The following is a 13,315-nucleotide window of genomic DNA, read 5'->3' as shown; positions in this document are numbered from 1 at the left end:
ACGCTTAACGACTGAGCCACCCAGGCGCCCCTGACTCTTACTCTTTTGAAGGAAAAATTTTTTTCTGGATTTCTTTCAGATATTCTTTTTGTCCTTGGATGGGCTTAGATACAGGTGAGTCTTTTTTCTTTTATTCAGTGTGGCACTTGACAGACTTTCAGTCTGAAGCACTGGATTTTTCTTTAGTTCTGGGTAATTTATATAAATGGTAGGACTTACGGATTAATCCAGATTGTCTCTTTCCTCTCATTTTCTGTCTCTGTGTTTCGGCGTATTTCCTCAGCTTTGTCTTTCAAATTGAAATTTAGGGTTTTGCCAAGTCTATTTCCTTATCTGGTCCTTAAATAGGAAATTTTATTTTAGTGTTCATCTTTTTCGTTTCATTTTTTTTTCCATCTGCTTCTTTTTCCTTGCGTTCTGTGTTTGCTTAGAGAAATGTCAGCTCTGTGTGTCAACTATTCTGCACCCTCATTTTGGTCTTTCTTTTTTTTGTGCTGTGGGTTTTCTTCAGTGGCTGGCAAACACTGGGTTAATGTCCGTTTGAATGAAATACCACGTTGTCGTTTTGATTAGTAGAGAATAGTGTACAGAGTAGGTCACTTTACAGTCCTATGTCTATGCCAAAGAGGTGACTCCTGGTGAGAGGGCTGACCCCAGGCTGTAGTGGTGGTCCCTGTCGACCAGCAGTCTTCCCATTTAGGCTGAATGGTAGGGAAGCAGGACAACTTCCTTCAGGGAGCATATGATAGCCTGTCTCATGTCTTCACAACCACATTGGCTCCATCACGCAGGACCTTAGTCACCTCCAGCTCTGCTGTGTCTCTCTCCAAAATCCCAGGACCTCCGCTGTAGTCCCTCCCCAGGCAGATCTCCCACCATAATCAGAGTTCAGAGGATCCATGAATGTTTCCTGTATGAACACTGACTTTCAACTCCAGTTTTGAGGAAGACTCCCATTTACAGGGGATTACCATACACAGGTTGAAACCTTTTTTTCCAACCTGCACATTTTTATACTCATAAACAAAACTTCAACAGTTATCCTCCATAGTGGCAGCCTAAACCGTGTCCCTTTTACCCCAAATTCTAACTAACAGAACTTAAATTAGTGAGGCTTTATTGTGTACTCATTTTGTCAAATAGAAAAGTAGTGTTTTCGGGGCGCCTGGGTGGCTCAGTCGTTAAGCGTCTGCCTTCGGCTCAGGTCATGATTCCAGGGTCCTGGGATCGAGCCCCGCATCAGGCTCTCTGCTCGGCGGGAAGCCTGCTTCACCCTCTTCCATTCCCCCCTGCTTGTGTTCCCTCTCTCGCTGTCTCTCTCTCTGTCAAAATAAATAAATAAAATCTTAAAAAAAAAAAAAAAGGTAGTGTTTTCACCGAATTACCTGATCAATTTCTTAGGTTTGTCAGAGCCATAGTTAATTAGTGCTCCATTTATATGTGATTTTTGAGTCGCTGACTACTTTCTTTTCCTCCAACAGAGATATTATTTACCTTGTGAGCCAAGTGATGCCTATTTTTGCTCCCTTTCATCTATTTGATGCACTTGCGGTGAGTATTTGGAGTGATTTTACTCTGTCTAATATACATGGCAAAATTTGTGTTTCTCACTTTTGAATTAAACGTCTGTGATTTCATCTTTGAGAGAGCTCTTGCTTCAGGCATTCTTAGCCATTTGTGGAAAAGATAGGTTACGGTAGAGTATAGCATCTCAAGGTGGAAGAAACCAGAGTCATCCAACCTCCTCCTCTTTTTCTGGGGCCTGAATGCCCTGTGTGACATCCTAACCAAGTGATCAGGTGATCTCTGCTGCATCGTCCAAGGCAGGCCAGGCCACCTTTGAGTTAACTCTGACCACTAAAAAGTCTTTCCCTAGGCTGATTTTCTCTAGATTTGTAGGTATTTGAAAACCCTTTTTCTGTACCCTGGAATGATGCCTTGAGGCTTATTCCCAATTTCAGCAGTTAATCCTCATGAGATGATTTCTAGTGCATTTGCCATCTTGCTTTCTCCCCCCAAGGAATTTCTTCTGTTTGTTAATGTCACTCTGAAGATGTGGTACCCAATTGAACACTGGCTGTGTTAAGAATAATATGGAAGAAAACAAGACAATCGTTGCCACTCTGGTTCTGGGCATTTTTGAAGCTTTTACATGTGCTTTTACAAAATATTTTTTAAAGATTTATTTATTTTGGTAGGGAGGGGCAGAGGGAGGAGGAGAGAGAAACTTAAGCAGACTCTGCACTGAGTGTGGATCCTGACGCAGGGCTCGATCCCACAACCCTGAGATCATGACCTGAGCCCAAATAAGAGTCTGACGCTTAACCTACTGAGCCACCCAGCCTCCCGACAAAATATTTTTAAATAGAGATTTAAATAATGTTACCTGATGGCTTTCTGATGAAAGCTGTTAATGTAACCTTAGAAGCAAAACATTTTTCTTTATCTCTTACGTAATGTGTAGTTCTCGTTTTGAGACCTGACCGTATCCAGACTTGTGATGTGTTAACGTAGTATTCCAAACCTGATGTGATGACGGGTAAATGATTGCAGTGTTGGTTTTGGTATTCCTCTCTTTAGGGCACCTGCGGGGGCGTCCTTCGAGGTACAGGAAAACAAAAGATTGGTGCTATCTTGAATGCCATTGGTTATTATGTTTTTGGTTTTCCCATTGGAGTATCTCTGATGTTTGCTGCTAAACTTGGGATAATAGGTATGTTTCTGATTCTTCTGTGATCAACCTCAAATCTCATCTGTCTTATTAAGATAAACTACTTGAGATATAAAGCAGTTGACTGGAAAGTAACCCCTGTGGCATCATTTTCTCCTGAAACAGTTACTCCCTGCGTCCTCTGTACAACAACACTGGAAATGTGGTCTTGAACGAAATAGACATGATCTGGGCCCTCAGGATGAGGCCAGGCTTAATTAATTACTCAGTAATTCCATTTGGGTTCAGTACTGCAAGAGAGAAGAACTTGGTCCTGTGAGCACCCATCGTGGGTTGGAGGACGGAGTTGCCAGAACTGGCTTGCCCTAAAGTAGTCGTGCATTAGCCTCAGACCTGCAACATGATGAATTACCTAGGTGACGTGAACACCACTTACTGAAAAACTATTCTTTGCCCACTGAATGATCTTGGCATACTTGTTGAAAATTAGTCGGCTGTAGATATATGAGTTTATTTCTGGACTCTTTCTTCTACTCTGTTAGTCTCTATGTCTGGCTCATACCAGGACCACTCTGTTTTGATTACTGTAGCTGTGTAATAAGTTTGAGATCAGGAAGTGTAAGCCTTCCAGCCTTGCTCTTTTTAAATTTTGTTTTGGCTATTTGAGGATCCTTGGAATTCCATATGAATTTGAGGGTCAAGTTTTCCATTTTTGAAAAAAAACCCAAAAACCATTAGAATTTTTATCTGCATTGAATCTGTAAACTGCTTTGGAGAGAATATTGGAATCTTAACAATAATAAGTCTTCCAGTCCATGAACACAGGATCTCTTTCCATGTATTTGGGTCTTTAATTTCTTACAGCCAATGTTTTGTAATTTTCACTGTTTTTTCACTTCCTTGGTTAAGTTTATTTATTTTATTATTTTTTAAAGATTTTATTTATTTATTTGACAGAGAGAGACACAGTGAGAGAGGGAACACAAGCAGGGGGAGTGGGAGAGGGAGAAGCAGGCCTCCTGTTGAGCAGGGAGCCTGATGCGGGGCTCGATCCCAGGACCCTGGGACCATGACCTGAGCCGAAGGCAGACGCTTAACGACTGAGCCACCCAGGTGCCCCCCTTGGTTAAATTTGTTCCTAGATATTTTATTCTTTTGGATACAATTGTGTATAGAATTATTTTCTTAATTTCCTTTTCAGATTGTTCCTTCATGGTATATTAAAACAGCTGATTTTGTGTGTTAATCTAAGTTTACAAATTTATTAGCTGTAGTATTTTTTTTTAAAGATTTTATTTATTTTTTGACAGACAGCGAGAGAGGGAACATAAGCAGGGGGAGTGGGAGAGGGAGAAGCAGGCTTCCCACGGAGCAGGGAGCCCGATGTGGGGCTCGATCCCAGGACCCTGGGATCATGACCTGAGCCGAAGGCAGACGCTTAACGACTGAGCCACCCAGGCGCCCCTAGCTGTAGTATTTTTTATGTGTGGATTTTTAAAAAGATTTTCTATATATAGGATCATGTCATATGTAAATAGAAATAATTTTACTCCATTTCTAATTTTTTTAATTACATTTTTTTATCAAGATAAGTGTATTCTTTAATCCCCATCACCTATTTCCCTCTTTCCCCCCAACTTCCCTGCCTCAGTTTGTTCTCTGTAGTTAAGAGTCTGTTTCTTAGTTTGTCTCTCTTTTTTTTCCTTTGCTCATTTGTTTTGTTTCTTAAGTTCCACATATGAGTGAGATCATATGGTATTTGTCTTTCTTTGGCTGACGTATCTTGCTTTGCATTATACTCTCTAGCTCTATCCATGCTGTTGCAAATGGCAAGATTTCATTCTTTTTAATGCCTGAATAATAATTCATTGTATATATATACCACGTTTTCTTTATCCATTCATCTATTGATGGACACTGGGTTGCTTCCGTATCTTGGTTATTATAAACAATGCTGTAATATAGGGTTATATATATCTTTTTGAAATAGTGTTTTCATTTTCTTTGGGTAAATACCCAGAAGCAGGGTTGTTGGATCATATGGTAGTTTTACTTTTATTTCTTCGAGGAACCTTCATTCTGTTTCCCTAAGTACCTGCACAAATTCACATTCCCACCAACAGTGTATGAGGTTCCCTTTTCTTTTCTTTTCTTTTTTTTTTTTTAAGATTTTTATTTGAGACAGAGCGAGAGTGAGAGAGCATGAGTAGGGGAAGGGGCAGAGGGAGAGGGAGAAGCAGATACCTCCCTAAGCAGAAAGCCCAATGTGGGGCTCTATCCTGGACCCTGGGATCGCAATCTGAGCCAAAAGCAGATACTTAACTGACTGAGCCACCCAGGTGCCCTGAGGTTCTCTTTTCTTCGTAGCCTTGCCAACACTTTCTATTTCTTGTCTCCTTTGTACTAGCCATTCTGACTGGTGTGAGGTGATATCTGATAGTTTGGATTTGCATTTCCCTGTTGATTAGTGATAATTTCATGTGTATGTTGGCCATCTGTATGTCTTTGGAAAAAAATATCTATTCAGGTTCTCTGACCATTTTTTAATCAGATTGCTTTTTGGTGTTGAGTTATATAACTTTTTTATAGATACTTTGGGTATTAATCCCTTAACAGATACATCACTTGCAAATATCTTCTCCTATTCAGTAGATTGCCTTTTTGGTTTTTTGATGGTTTCCTTTGCTGTGTGAAAACTTCTTATTTTGGTGTAGTCCCAGTAGTTTTTTGTTTTCGTTTTTGTTTTCCTTGCCTGAGGAGATATGTCCATAAATATGTCTAAGAGATTACTGTTTATATTTTCTTTTGGGAGTTTTATGGTTTGGGGCCTCACATTTAGGCCTTTACTCCATTTAAAGTTAATATTTGTGTATGGTATAAAAAGTGGTCTAGTTTCATTCTTTTTCATGTAGCTATCCAGTTTCCCCAAAACCATTTATTAAAAAGACTCTTCTCTTGCCTTCCTTTCCAATTTTAATGCCTTTTATTTCTTTTTCTTGCCTTATTATTATGGCAAGAACTTCTACAATCGGGTTTTAACATTTTTCTGTATTCTTCTACAGTACTTTTATTTTTAAGTTTAGAAAATGTAAAAACTGAAATTCACATGATGTAAGATAATATTCATAAAGAGCTTTTATCAGAAATATGGTAACATTTTATGTATGTTACAAAGTTTATGATGCCCACATAAGATGATCTCCCACTAGTTCCACCTTAAATATGAAGAAGCTAAACCCTGAAGAGGTTAAGTAATTTTTCCCACAGATAGCAAGTGATGAAACAGGATTTGAACCCAGATAGTTTGCCTCCAAAGTCATACTACTGTTGTGTGCACATTATATCCATCTCTTTGACTTTCATAATTCCCTCATTCATTCAACAAAGGTTTGTCTGTGTATCTCAGGCCCTGTAGTATGTTAGAATCTGGGAATATAAAGATAAACAAGATCCCTGTCTTTTGTGAGTTCATAGTACCAGCTCTTAGCATTTATTCCTCTTATGTTCTTTGGCAATTTTTCTACTTTATGCTCTTTGAATGTAGTCCTTCACCAAGGCCCAGGAGATGATCCTTTGCTTCTCTTGTTCTGCATTCTCTTCCTCAAAAGCCTCAGGGCCTCACCTCAGTCTTTGGTGCCTGTGGCTCTTGAATCTCCATCTCTGGGCCTGACTTCATGCCTGAGGTCCTGCTCTGTGTATTTCAGCTGCCCCACGTATTCACGGTGGTCCTGCCAACATCTCTGACTCCTGGCCCCCTTTCTGATCTAGTCTTCCAGGCTCAAGAACTCTGCCCCAATGATGCTGCCAAGTCCTACCAGTTCTGCCTCTATAATCTTTCATATCTTCGAGGGATTTATCCCTATTTCAGAGAGGAAGAGTTGAGAATTAATAATGGGTATGGCATTTATCTTAGCGTTTATTATCTCTGGTAAACTATGTACCTAACTAAGATATTTATTACTCTCATGAAGGTGTTACCATTCAGCATGTGTTTTCCTGCAGAGCAAGCAAATGAAGAGGTACGTGGGGCCACTTCTGTTTCTCAGACATCTTCTTTCTTTCTCAGGGAAATTCTTCTCTCCTGGGTTTATTTTTTGTTTATTTATTTATTTTTAAAGATTTATTTATTTATTTATTTATTTATTTATTTATTTATTTATTTATTTATTTATTTGACAGAGAGAGACAGTGAGAGAGGGAACACAGCAGGGGAAGCTGGAGAGGGAGAAGCAGGCTCCCCACTGAGCAGGGATCCCCACGTGGCAGGGGATTCTCCTTCTCCCTCCTCTCTGCAGCTCCCTCTGCTGTTCCCCTGCTTGTGTTCTCTCCCTCTGTGTCTTGTCGACAGGACCCTGGGATCATGACCTCAGCCGAAGGCAGACACTTAACGACTGAGCCACCCAGGCGCCCCTCTCTCCTGGGTTTAATCTCAAAATAGTACCTGTAGATTTCTGTCTGTAGGGAATAAATCCATTCACGTCAAAAGATGACAGAGCCAACTCTGAAATCCAGCCACCAGTTAGTCCCAGACCTGGAGGCCGTTTGTGTTTCCATGAAATGGGTGTATCTCTGATAGTTGTTTATGTTCATTTTGGAAATGTTAGCTTCTGTTCAGGCATTTTTAAAAATCCTTTTCCTCAAAAGCTTTTACACATTTCTTGTTAATTTTAGCCTGAGACGTTTATCCTTTAGTTGCCATTGTAAATGAAGTTTTTCCCTTCCAATATATAATCTAAGTGGTTGTTGTTTATGTGTAGGAGGGCTGTTAGTTACTATATGTGAATTTTCTATCTTGTTACTTTGGAATTCCTCTTGACTGCAGTAGTTTTCCATTCGTTCTCATGGCTTTTCCAGGTATAGAGTCATATCATCTACAAATAATTTTATATTGTCTTTACCAGATTTGATACCACTGATTTTTTTCTTTCTTTTTCTTAATGCCTCTAGTAATATAATAAATTGTTGCAGTATTTGTGGAAATGCTTGTCTTGTTCAGGATTTTATAGATAATGCTTCTAGTGTTTCTATAATAAATATCATGCAGGATTTTGGGCTAACACACACACACATGCAAGCACACATAAGTAAGCGTATACGTACTTGCTTTTTAAATCATGTTAAAGAAGTATTCATTCAGTCTGTTTTATTGAATATTTCCAACCAGAATGGTTGGGTATTTTGTCAAAAAGAATTACATATCATATGTAAATAAGAATAATTTTACTTCTTCCTTTCCAATTTTTATGCCTTTTATTTCTTTTCTTGCCTATTGTTCTGGCAAGAATTCTACAATAGGATTTTAACATTATTTTTATATTCGTCTACTTTATTTTTACTTTTGTTTAAAAAAGTAACTTTTTAGTGTCTATGGAAATGATCCTATGGTTTTTCTCCTTAAATATATTATGATGATAAATGATATTAATTGGTTTCCTCATATTGAACAATCCTGGTTATTATGTGCTGTTCTTTTATTGAGCTGCCAGATTCTATTAATATCTTATTTAAGGATTTTTTTGCAATGATATAAGTAAGATTGGTCTGTAGTTTTATTTTTTGTGTAATCTTTCTTAGGTTTTGATATTAATTAGTGTTATACTCCTTTCATAAAAGGAATTAAATTTCTTCCCTTTCTGTATGCCCTGGAACAATTTACATAGTATAGGAACGATTTGCTTTAGAAAGGTTTGAAACTTTTGTGACCTCATGTTTTGGAGGGGTTTATCCATTTTATAGCTTTCTCAATTTTATCTCTGAAAAATCAGTCTGTTTAGACCTTTTTCTTTTGGGGGGGTCACTTTAGCAAATCACTATATTTTTTTTTAGAAAATTATCCATCATCAAGATCCTAAATGTACACAATTGTGCAGAATAATCTATCATGTGCTTTGGGGGTAAGTTGTTAAACATGTGTTCTGCATCTGTATCCACATCTGTATTTTCTATAGACTTCAGTAACAGTGAATTTTTTTTTCTTTTTAGTGAAAAAAATAGTCTCTAATTAGAGGACTGACGAAATGCTGTAGTATGTATTCAAATAGGTTCTTTAGTTCTGTATCCAATCAGTACATTTTTTCCATGTAAAAATTTTGAATCTGCCCCAGTTCTCTGTGACATTTTAACCTTGCAGCTGTCCTAAGATCCTCCCTATGTCCACACAAACAGGTGCTTAGTGTCTTATCTTGACTTTTTTGGAAATGTTACTTGGTGGCTTAATGAATAACTCTTCAATGTCATCTCTCTTTTTAATGACGTGTACAGCCAGGGGGCCTTTGCGGTAGCTGATTAATGTCAAGCTGGGCTTCATCATTCTCTCTTTGGGACACACAGCTGCCAAATATTTATTACTGTCTCACAGGGCTACCAAACACTGGCCCTAAACATGAGGGAAGTACCGTTTACTTAAACAGCAAGAGCCCCTGTCCTTAATAAGCTGCTAGAGTTTTACAATTCAACTTTACTTAAAAAAACAAAACGCAAAACCCTCTCTCTTAATTAGAATCTAATGCTTCTTTAGAATAAGCAGATCTCCCTCTCTTTGTTCACTAAGGGGCTTTTTACTCTTGTACTTAGTAGGTGCTCAGATTTGTTAAAAAGTACTTTTTTTTTTTTTTTTAAAGATTTTATCTATTTATTTGACAGAGAGAGAGAGACAGCTAGAGAAGGGAACACAAGCAGGGGGAGTGGGAGAGGGAGAAGCAGGCTTCCCGCTGAGCAGGGAGCCCGATGCGGGGCTCGATCCCGGGACCCTGGGATCATGACCTGAGCCGAAGGCAGATGTTTAACGACTGAGCCACCCAGGCGCCCCTAAAAAGTACTTTTAAATTACTAAAATTTTACTTGAACAGTATGGAAATTTTGGGAAATGCTTAAAATATACGGAAAATTAAATTACCTTTAATTATACTGCTGAGCTGTAACAGCAGAGGCATTCAGTGTATTTTATTCCAGTATTTTTTCTGTCATTCACAGATGTAGGGTTACATTGAATATGTAATTTCCTCCTATCCCATGTTAAAGACATGGTTTTTGGTACCTCTATAATATTTCCTTGTATCATTTTTAATGCTTCCCTGATAGTGGACATTTAAATTGCTTCTCTTTGTTTATTTATTTTTTAAGATTTTATTTATTTATTTGACAGAGAGAACACAAGGAGGGGAACAGCAGAGGGAGCTGCAGAGAGAGAGAGGGAGAAGCAGGCTCCCAAGGCACATCGGGCTCCCTGCTTGGTGGGAAGCCTGCTTCTCCCTCTCCAACTCCCCCTGCTTTGTGTTCCCTCTCTCTCTCTCTGTCAAATAAATAAATAAAATCTTTAAAAATTTTTAAAAAAATAAGTAAATAAACTGCTTCTCTTTATAAATAAGATTGTAATGTGCATCCTAGGTGTATGAATTACTAACATCCCTGAGTCTTTCCTCAGGACGGATTCCTAGGAATAGGATCAGTCCCTCAAAGGGATGTCAATCCACCTACTTCTCAACTGAAGAGAAGTTTTGTTGAATTCTCAGGAGTTTGGTTAAATTCCAGGTTTTGTTTCATTACCAGGAGTCCACAGAGGACCAGCCTCCGTTGGGCCTTTGCCAGTGTGGGGCCCCACATGTGTAATGAATGAAGGGACTAATTCTGACTCTATGCCATATTCCATCCCTAACCAAAACAGCCTGCTCTGTAGCGAAATTGTTGATATACGAGTGGATATTTTTATATCCACTTTGGTATATAATGGATATTTTAGTTTAAATAGTTTCTTCTCATAAGTGGATAGGCATTGTTTATATCTTTTTTTTTTTTTTAATGGATCCATTCATATTCTCAGTAAACTTTTCCACACTGCAGTTGGTTTCCCCTGGGCCTGGGCCTGCTCTTTCCTCTGCCTGCAGGGCCTGTCCTGTAGCTGTCACAGCTGCCCCTCCCCTCCCCCACGGGAGAGAGCCACCTGCGGACTCGGGGCCGTAGGTCACTATGACGGTGCTCTGCTCGGTGTCTTCCGTGGCCCTCCTCACCCTTCCAGCTAGCACGTTTGCTGTTCGTCTCCCCCAGTAGCATGTAAGCTCCAGGAGGGCCCTGATCTTGGCAGCCTGTTCAATTCTGTGTTTCCAGCCCTTACAACAAGACCTGCCACAAACAAAGCCAGGACATATTTGTTTAATCAACATACAAGCAGCGAACGGTTCTGTGGTGTTTTCACTGCTTATTGGCAGAGTGATTTCCACTGATGGATCGGTGGTAAGCTTGAGTCTACTCCCGGTCCATGCTTATGTAAATTTCTAAGGAAGTTATTTTAACTCTGTGGACACAGTAATTTTGGAAGAATGTTAATGATGACGGGAAAATAACTGAAGAACATTTAAGCCAAGGTTCTCATCCTGTATCCCTAGGTCTCTGGTCTGGATTGATCATCTGTGTTTTCTTTCAAGCCCTTTTCTATTTGGTGCTCATCTGGAGGACAAACTGGAAGAGAGTTGCAGAGCAGGTAACAGCGCGTCCTTCTGGAAGCGTGGCTCTTTCTTGGCCCCGTAGCTGTAAGGAATCTTCGAGGGTCAAAATGCTAAGAATGCCACTGGCAGCATGACTTGCTTCGATTCATGGAAAAGCGTCTAATATGAGAGTTAGGGGGCAGAAGGACATCATGTTTCAGCGCGTTTTCTTCCTCGTACAGTTCAGTGTCTACTCACAAGGGCTTAACAATTATACTGATTTATCTGTTTTTAGGCCTCTTTTTAGAAACATTTTTGGTCCATGTTTTCCTAAAAAGCAGTCTGCTAAGTATCTATGATCAGTGAGGAGTGCTTGGGGGCAGAACCATAACCTACGGGTGGAGGAACGGGATCCTGACTGTGTGGGCATCTCTCTGTGTGAATTGTGAGCTGTGTTTATTTGTCGAAATGAGATGGATGGGAGGTTGGAGTAGGGGACGTGTTACTGATGGGGAGGGGGATGAGTTTAGTGCACAAAGCATCCCTGCTTCAGTTTTGTCCCCTCCACCCTTCCAGGTCTCACATGCCTTTGGTTTTCCTAATTGTGTTGTATGGTGTCTTTCCTATCTTAGTGTGATCTATGGAGGGAGTGAATTGTACAGGACATTCAGTTGGGCCATACATAAACCATCCTTTATATGATAACACCATTTGTCTTTAGACTTTATTCCTTATATCAGTGCTTAGAAACACTGAAATGCACAGTGTAAGAAAAATAATGTTAAATTTGCAACTATAGGTACAAGTTGCTTTTTTTTTTTTACGTTATTATGGTGATCTGAGCACTGGGGAGAATAGTGGTTGTCCAGTGTTATGTTCTATGGTCATTGGCCAGAGAGGACTGTGCTAGATGTTAGAGCGCTTTAGGGGTGGTTTCATCAGTAGCTCAGGTGAAATTTTAACAAGAGAATACTCGCCTAACTTACACTTCATTTACTTCTGTGACACTTATTCTCAGGCACAGGTCCGAGCTGGGCTGAAGGGGATCAAAGAGACCACACCATCACCAGCAGGTAACAGACAACACGGTCTAGGGCCCTTGATCTGCCTCATGAGGCCAAAACTTAATGTAGCCAGAGTTACTTAGTTTATGAGATCCTGCTCTCTTGCATAATAAATCTTGTCTCTGCTTAATAATTGGGCGACCAACTCTGGGTTCTCCTGTGAAATGTTCTTAATGTAATTTCACATATACCAATCAGTAATTGATGGTCATTGTCTACAGCGTATTCTTATGTAACTTTCCATAATATCCCTTTGTTGAACCCTGTACATAAGTGTATATACTCCACTGTTGTCTGCAATCAGATCTACCCGTCTTGGAGAAAGAAGTAACCGATGGAGTGGTTTTGCCTGATATCATCACACCCGAGAGCCAGACCCTCCAACTAATGGTACTAGAAGAAAGCAACCAGTATGCTGTGTCCACCATCGGGGGTGTTTTGACAGTGAGCCAGTTGATTTTCTATCGTGGAATAGCTCTAGCTGTTGCCATTGTTACTCTTTTAGCAGGCATTTTAATAAGGGTTTTTCAATGACCGTGGCTAAAATAGAAGGATTATCACCAGCCCACAAACTAGACGGGATCATTATTATTGATCTGTGAAGTGTGGGAGGTGACCTGGTCACATGGACAGTGGTGTCTCGCTCCCCGCTGTGGGTGGAAAGGATATCAATGATGTCTTCTTAGTTATCCCGAGAGTCTGCACTATCCTCATGGAGATCAAGAAAGGAGGTAGACTTCTGAGTTTCTCCCAAACGTTAATTCTATCATGGTTTGTAAATCTGTCAATTTGATTTTCCCTGCTGGAAGTGTTCTGCAGTCTTATGTTGAGTATCTTCCCTCTTGCAGGAAAGTTCATTGCCCTCTAAAACTGGTTGCTGATCCAGCTTTGTTTGTATTTCTCTGTTAATGTATTTACTCTTATCAGTGGGTGTGTATTAAGTGCCTGTTGAAGTCTTATCTCAGGTATTGTATAAGCTTTTATAAAATAAACACCTTAAAATTGAAAATGCGTGCTAATAATATTTGAGGCTATAAAATCTATCGAAATGCTAACTTTTAGTTTGGGGCCTTTGAACACATTTTTGTGGCAACTTACATATTAAAAATCCAATCTGTGTTCTCTTCTGCCGCTCAGCTCCCCAAATGCTGCCCCTCCCA

At 39.7% G+C, this 13,315-nt stretch overlaps 1 protein-coding gene across 1 annotated transcript in view; it reads left to right on the top strand.

Annotated features, from left to right (window-relative positions):
• LOC123840588 (multidrug and toxin extrusion protein 2-like) overlaps positions 1–13,012 on the top strand; it is a 56,258-nt gene extending 43,246 nt beyond the window's left edge. Inside the window, exons 13-17 of the mRNA XM_064583355.1 lie at positions 1,482–1,551; positions 2,581–2,713; positions 11,053–11,147; positions 12,110–12,164; positions 12,460–13,012. Coding sequence (XP_064439425.1) covers positions 1,482–1,551; positions 2,581–2,713; positions 11,053–11,147; positions 12,110–12,164; positions 12,460–12,689 — 583 coding nt within the window. The 3' untranslated portion in view covers positions 12,690–13,012. The remainder of the gene's footprint in view (positions 1–1,481; positions 1,552–2,580; positions 2,714–11,052; positions 11,148–12,109; positions 12,165–12,459) is intronic.
• The last annotated feature ends 303 nt before the right edge of the window (positions 13,013–13,315 follow it).

The sequence above is a fragment of the Mirounga angustirostris genome, unplaced genomic scaffold (assembly GCF_029215605.1).
Source record: "Mirounga angustirostris isolate CCGP_5_RB_7025 unplaced genomic scaffold, mMirAng1.0.hap1 SCAF_17, whole genome shotgun sequence".
NCBI classification, from domain to species: domain Eukaryota; kingdom Metazoa; phylum Chordata; class Mammalia; order Carnivora; family Phocidae; genus Mirounga; species Mirounga angustirostris.
The sequence above is the reverse complement of the archived record's forward strand: the minus strand, read 5'-3'. Positions and strand labels throughout refer to the sequence as shown.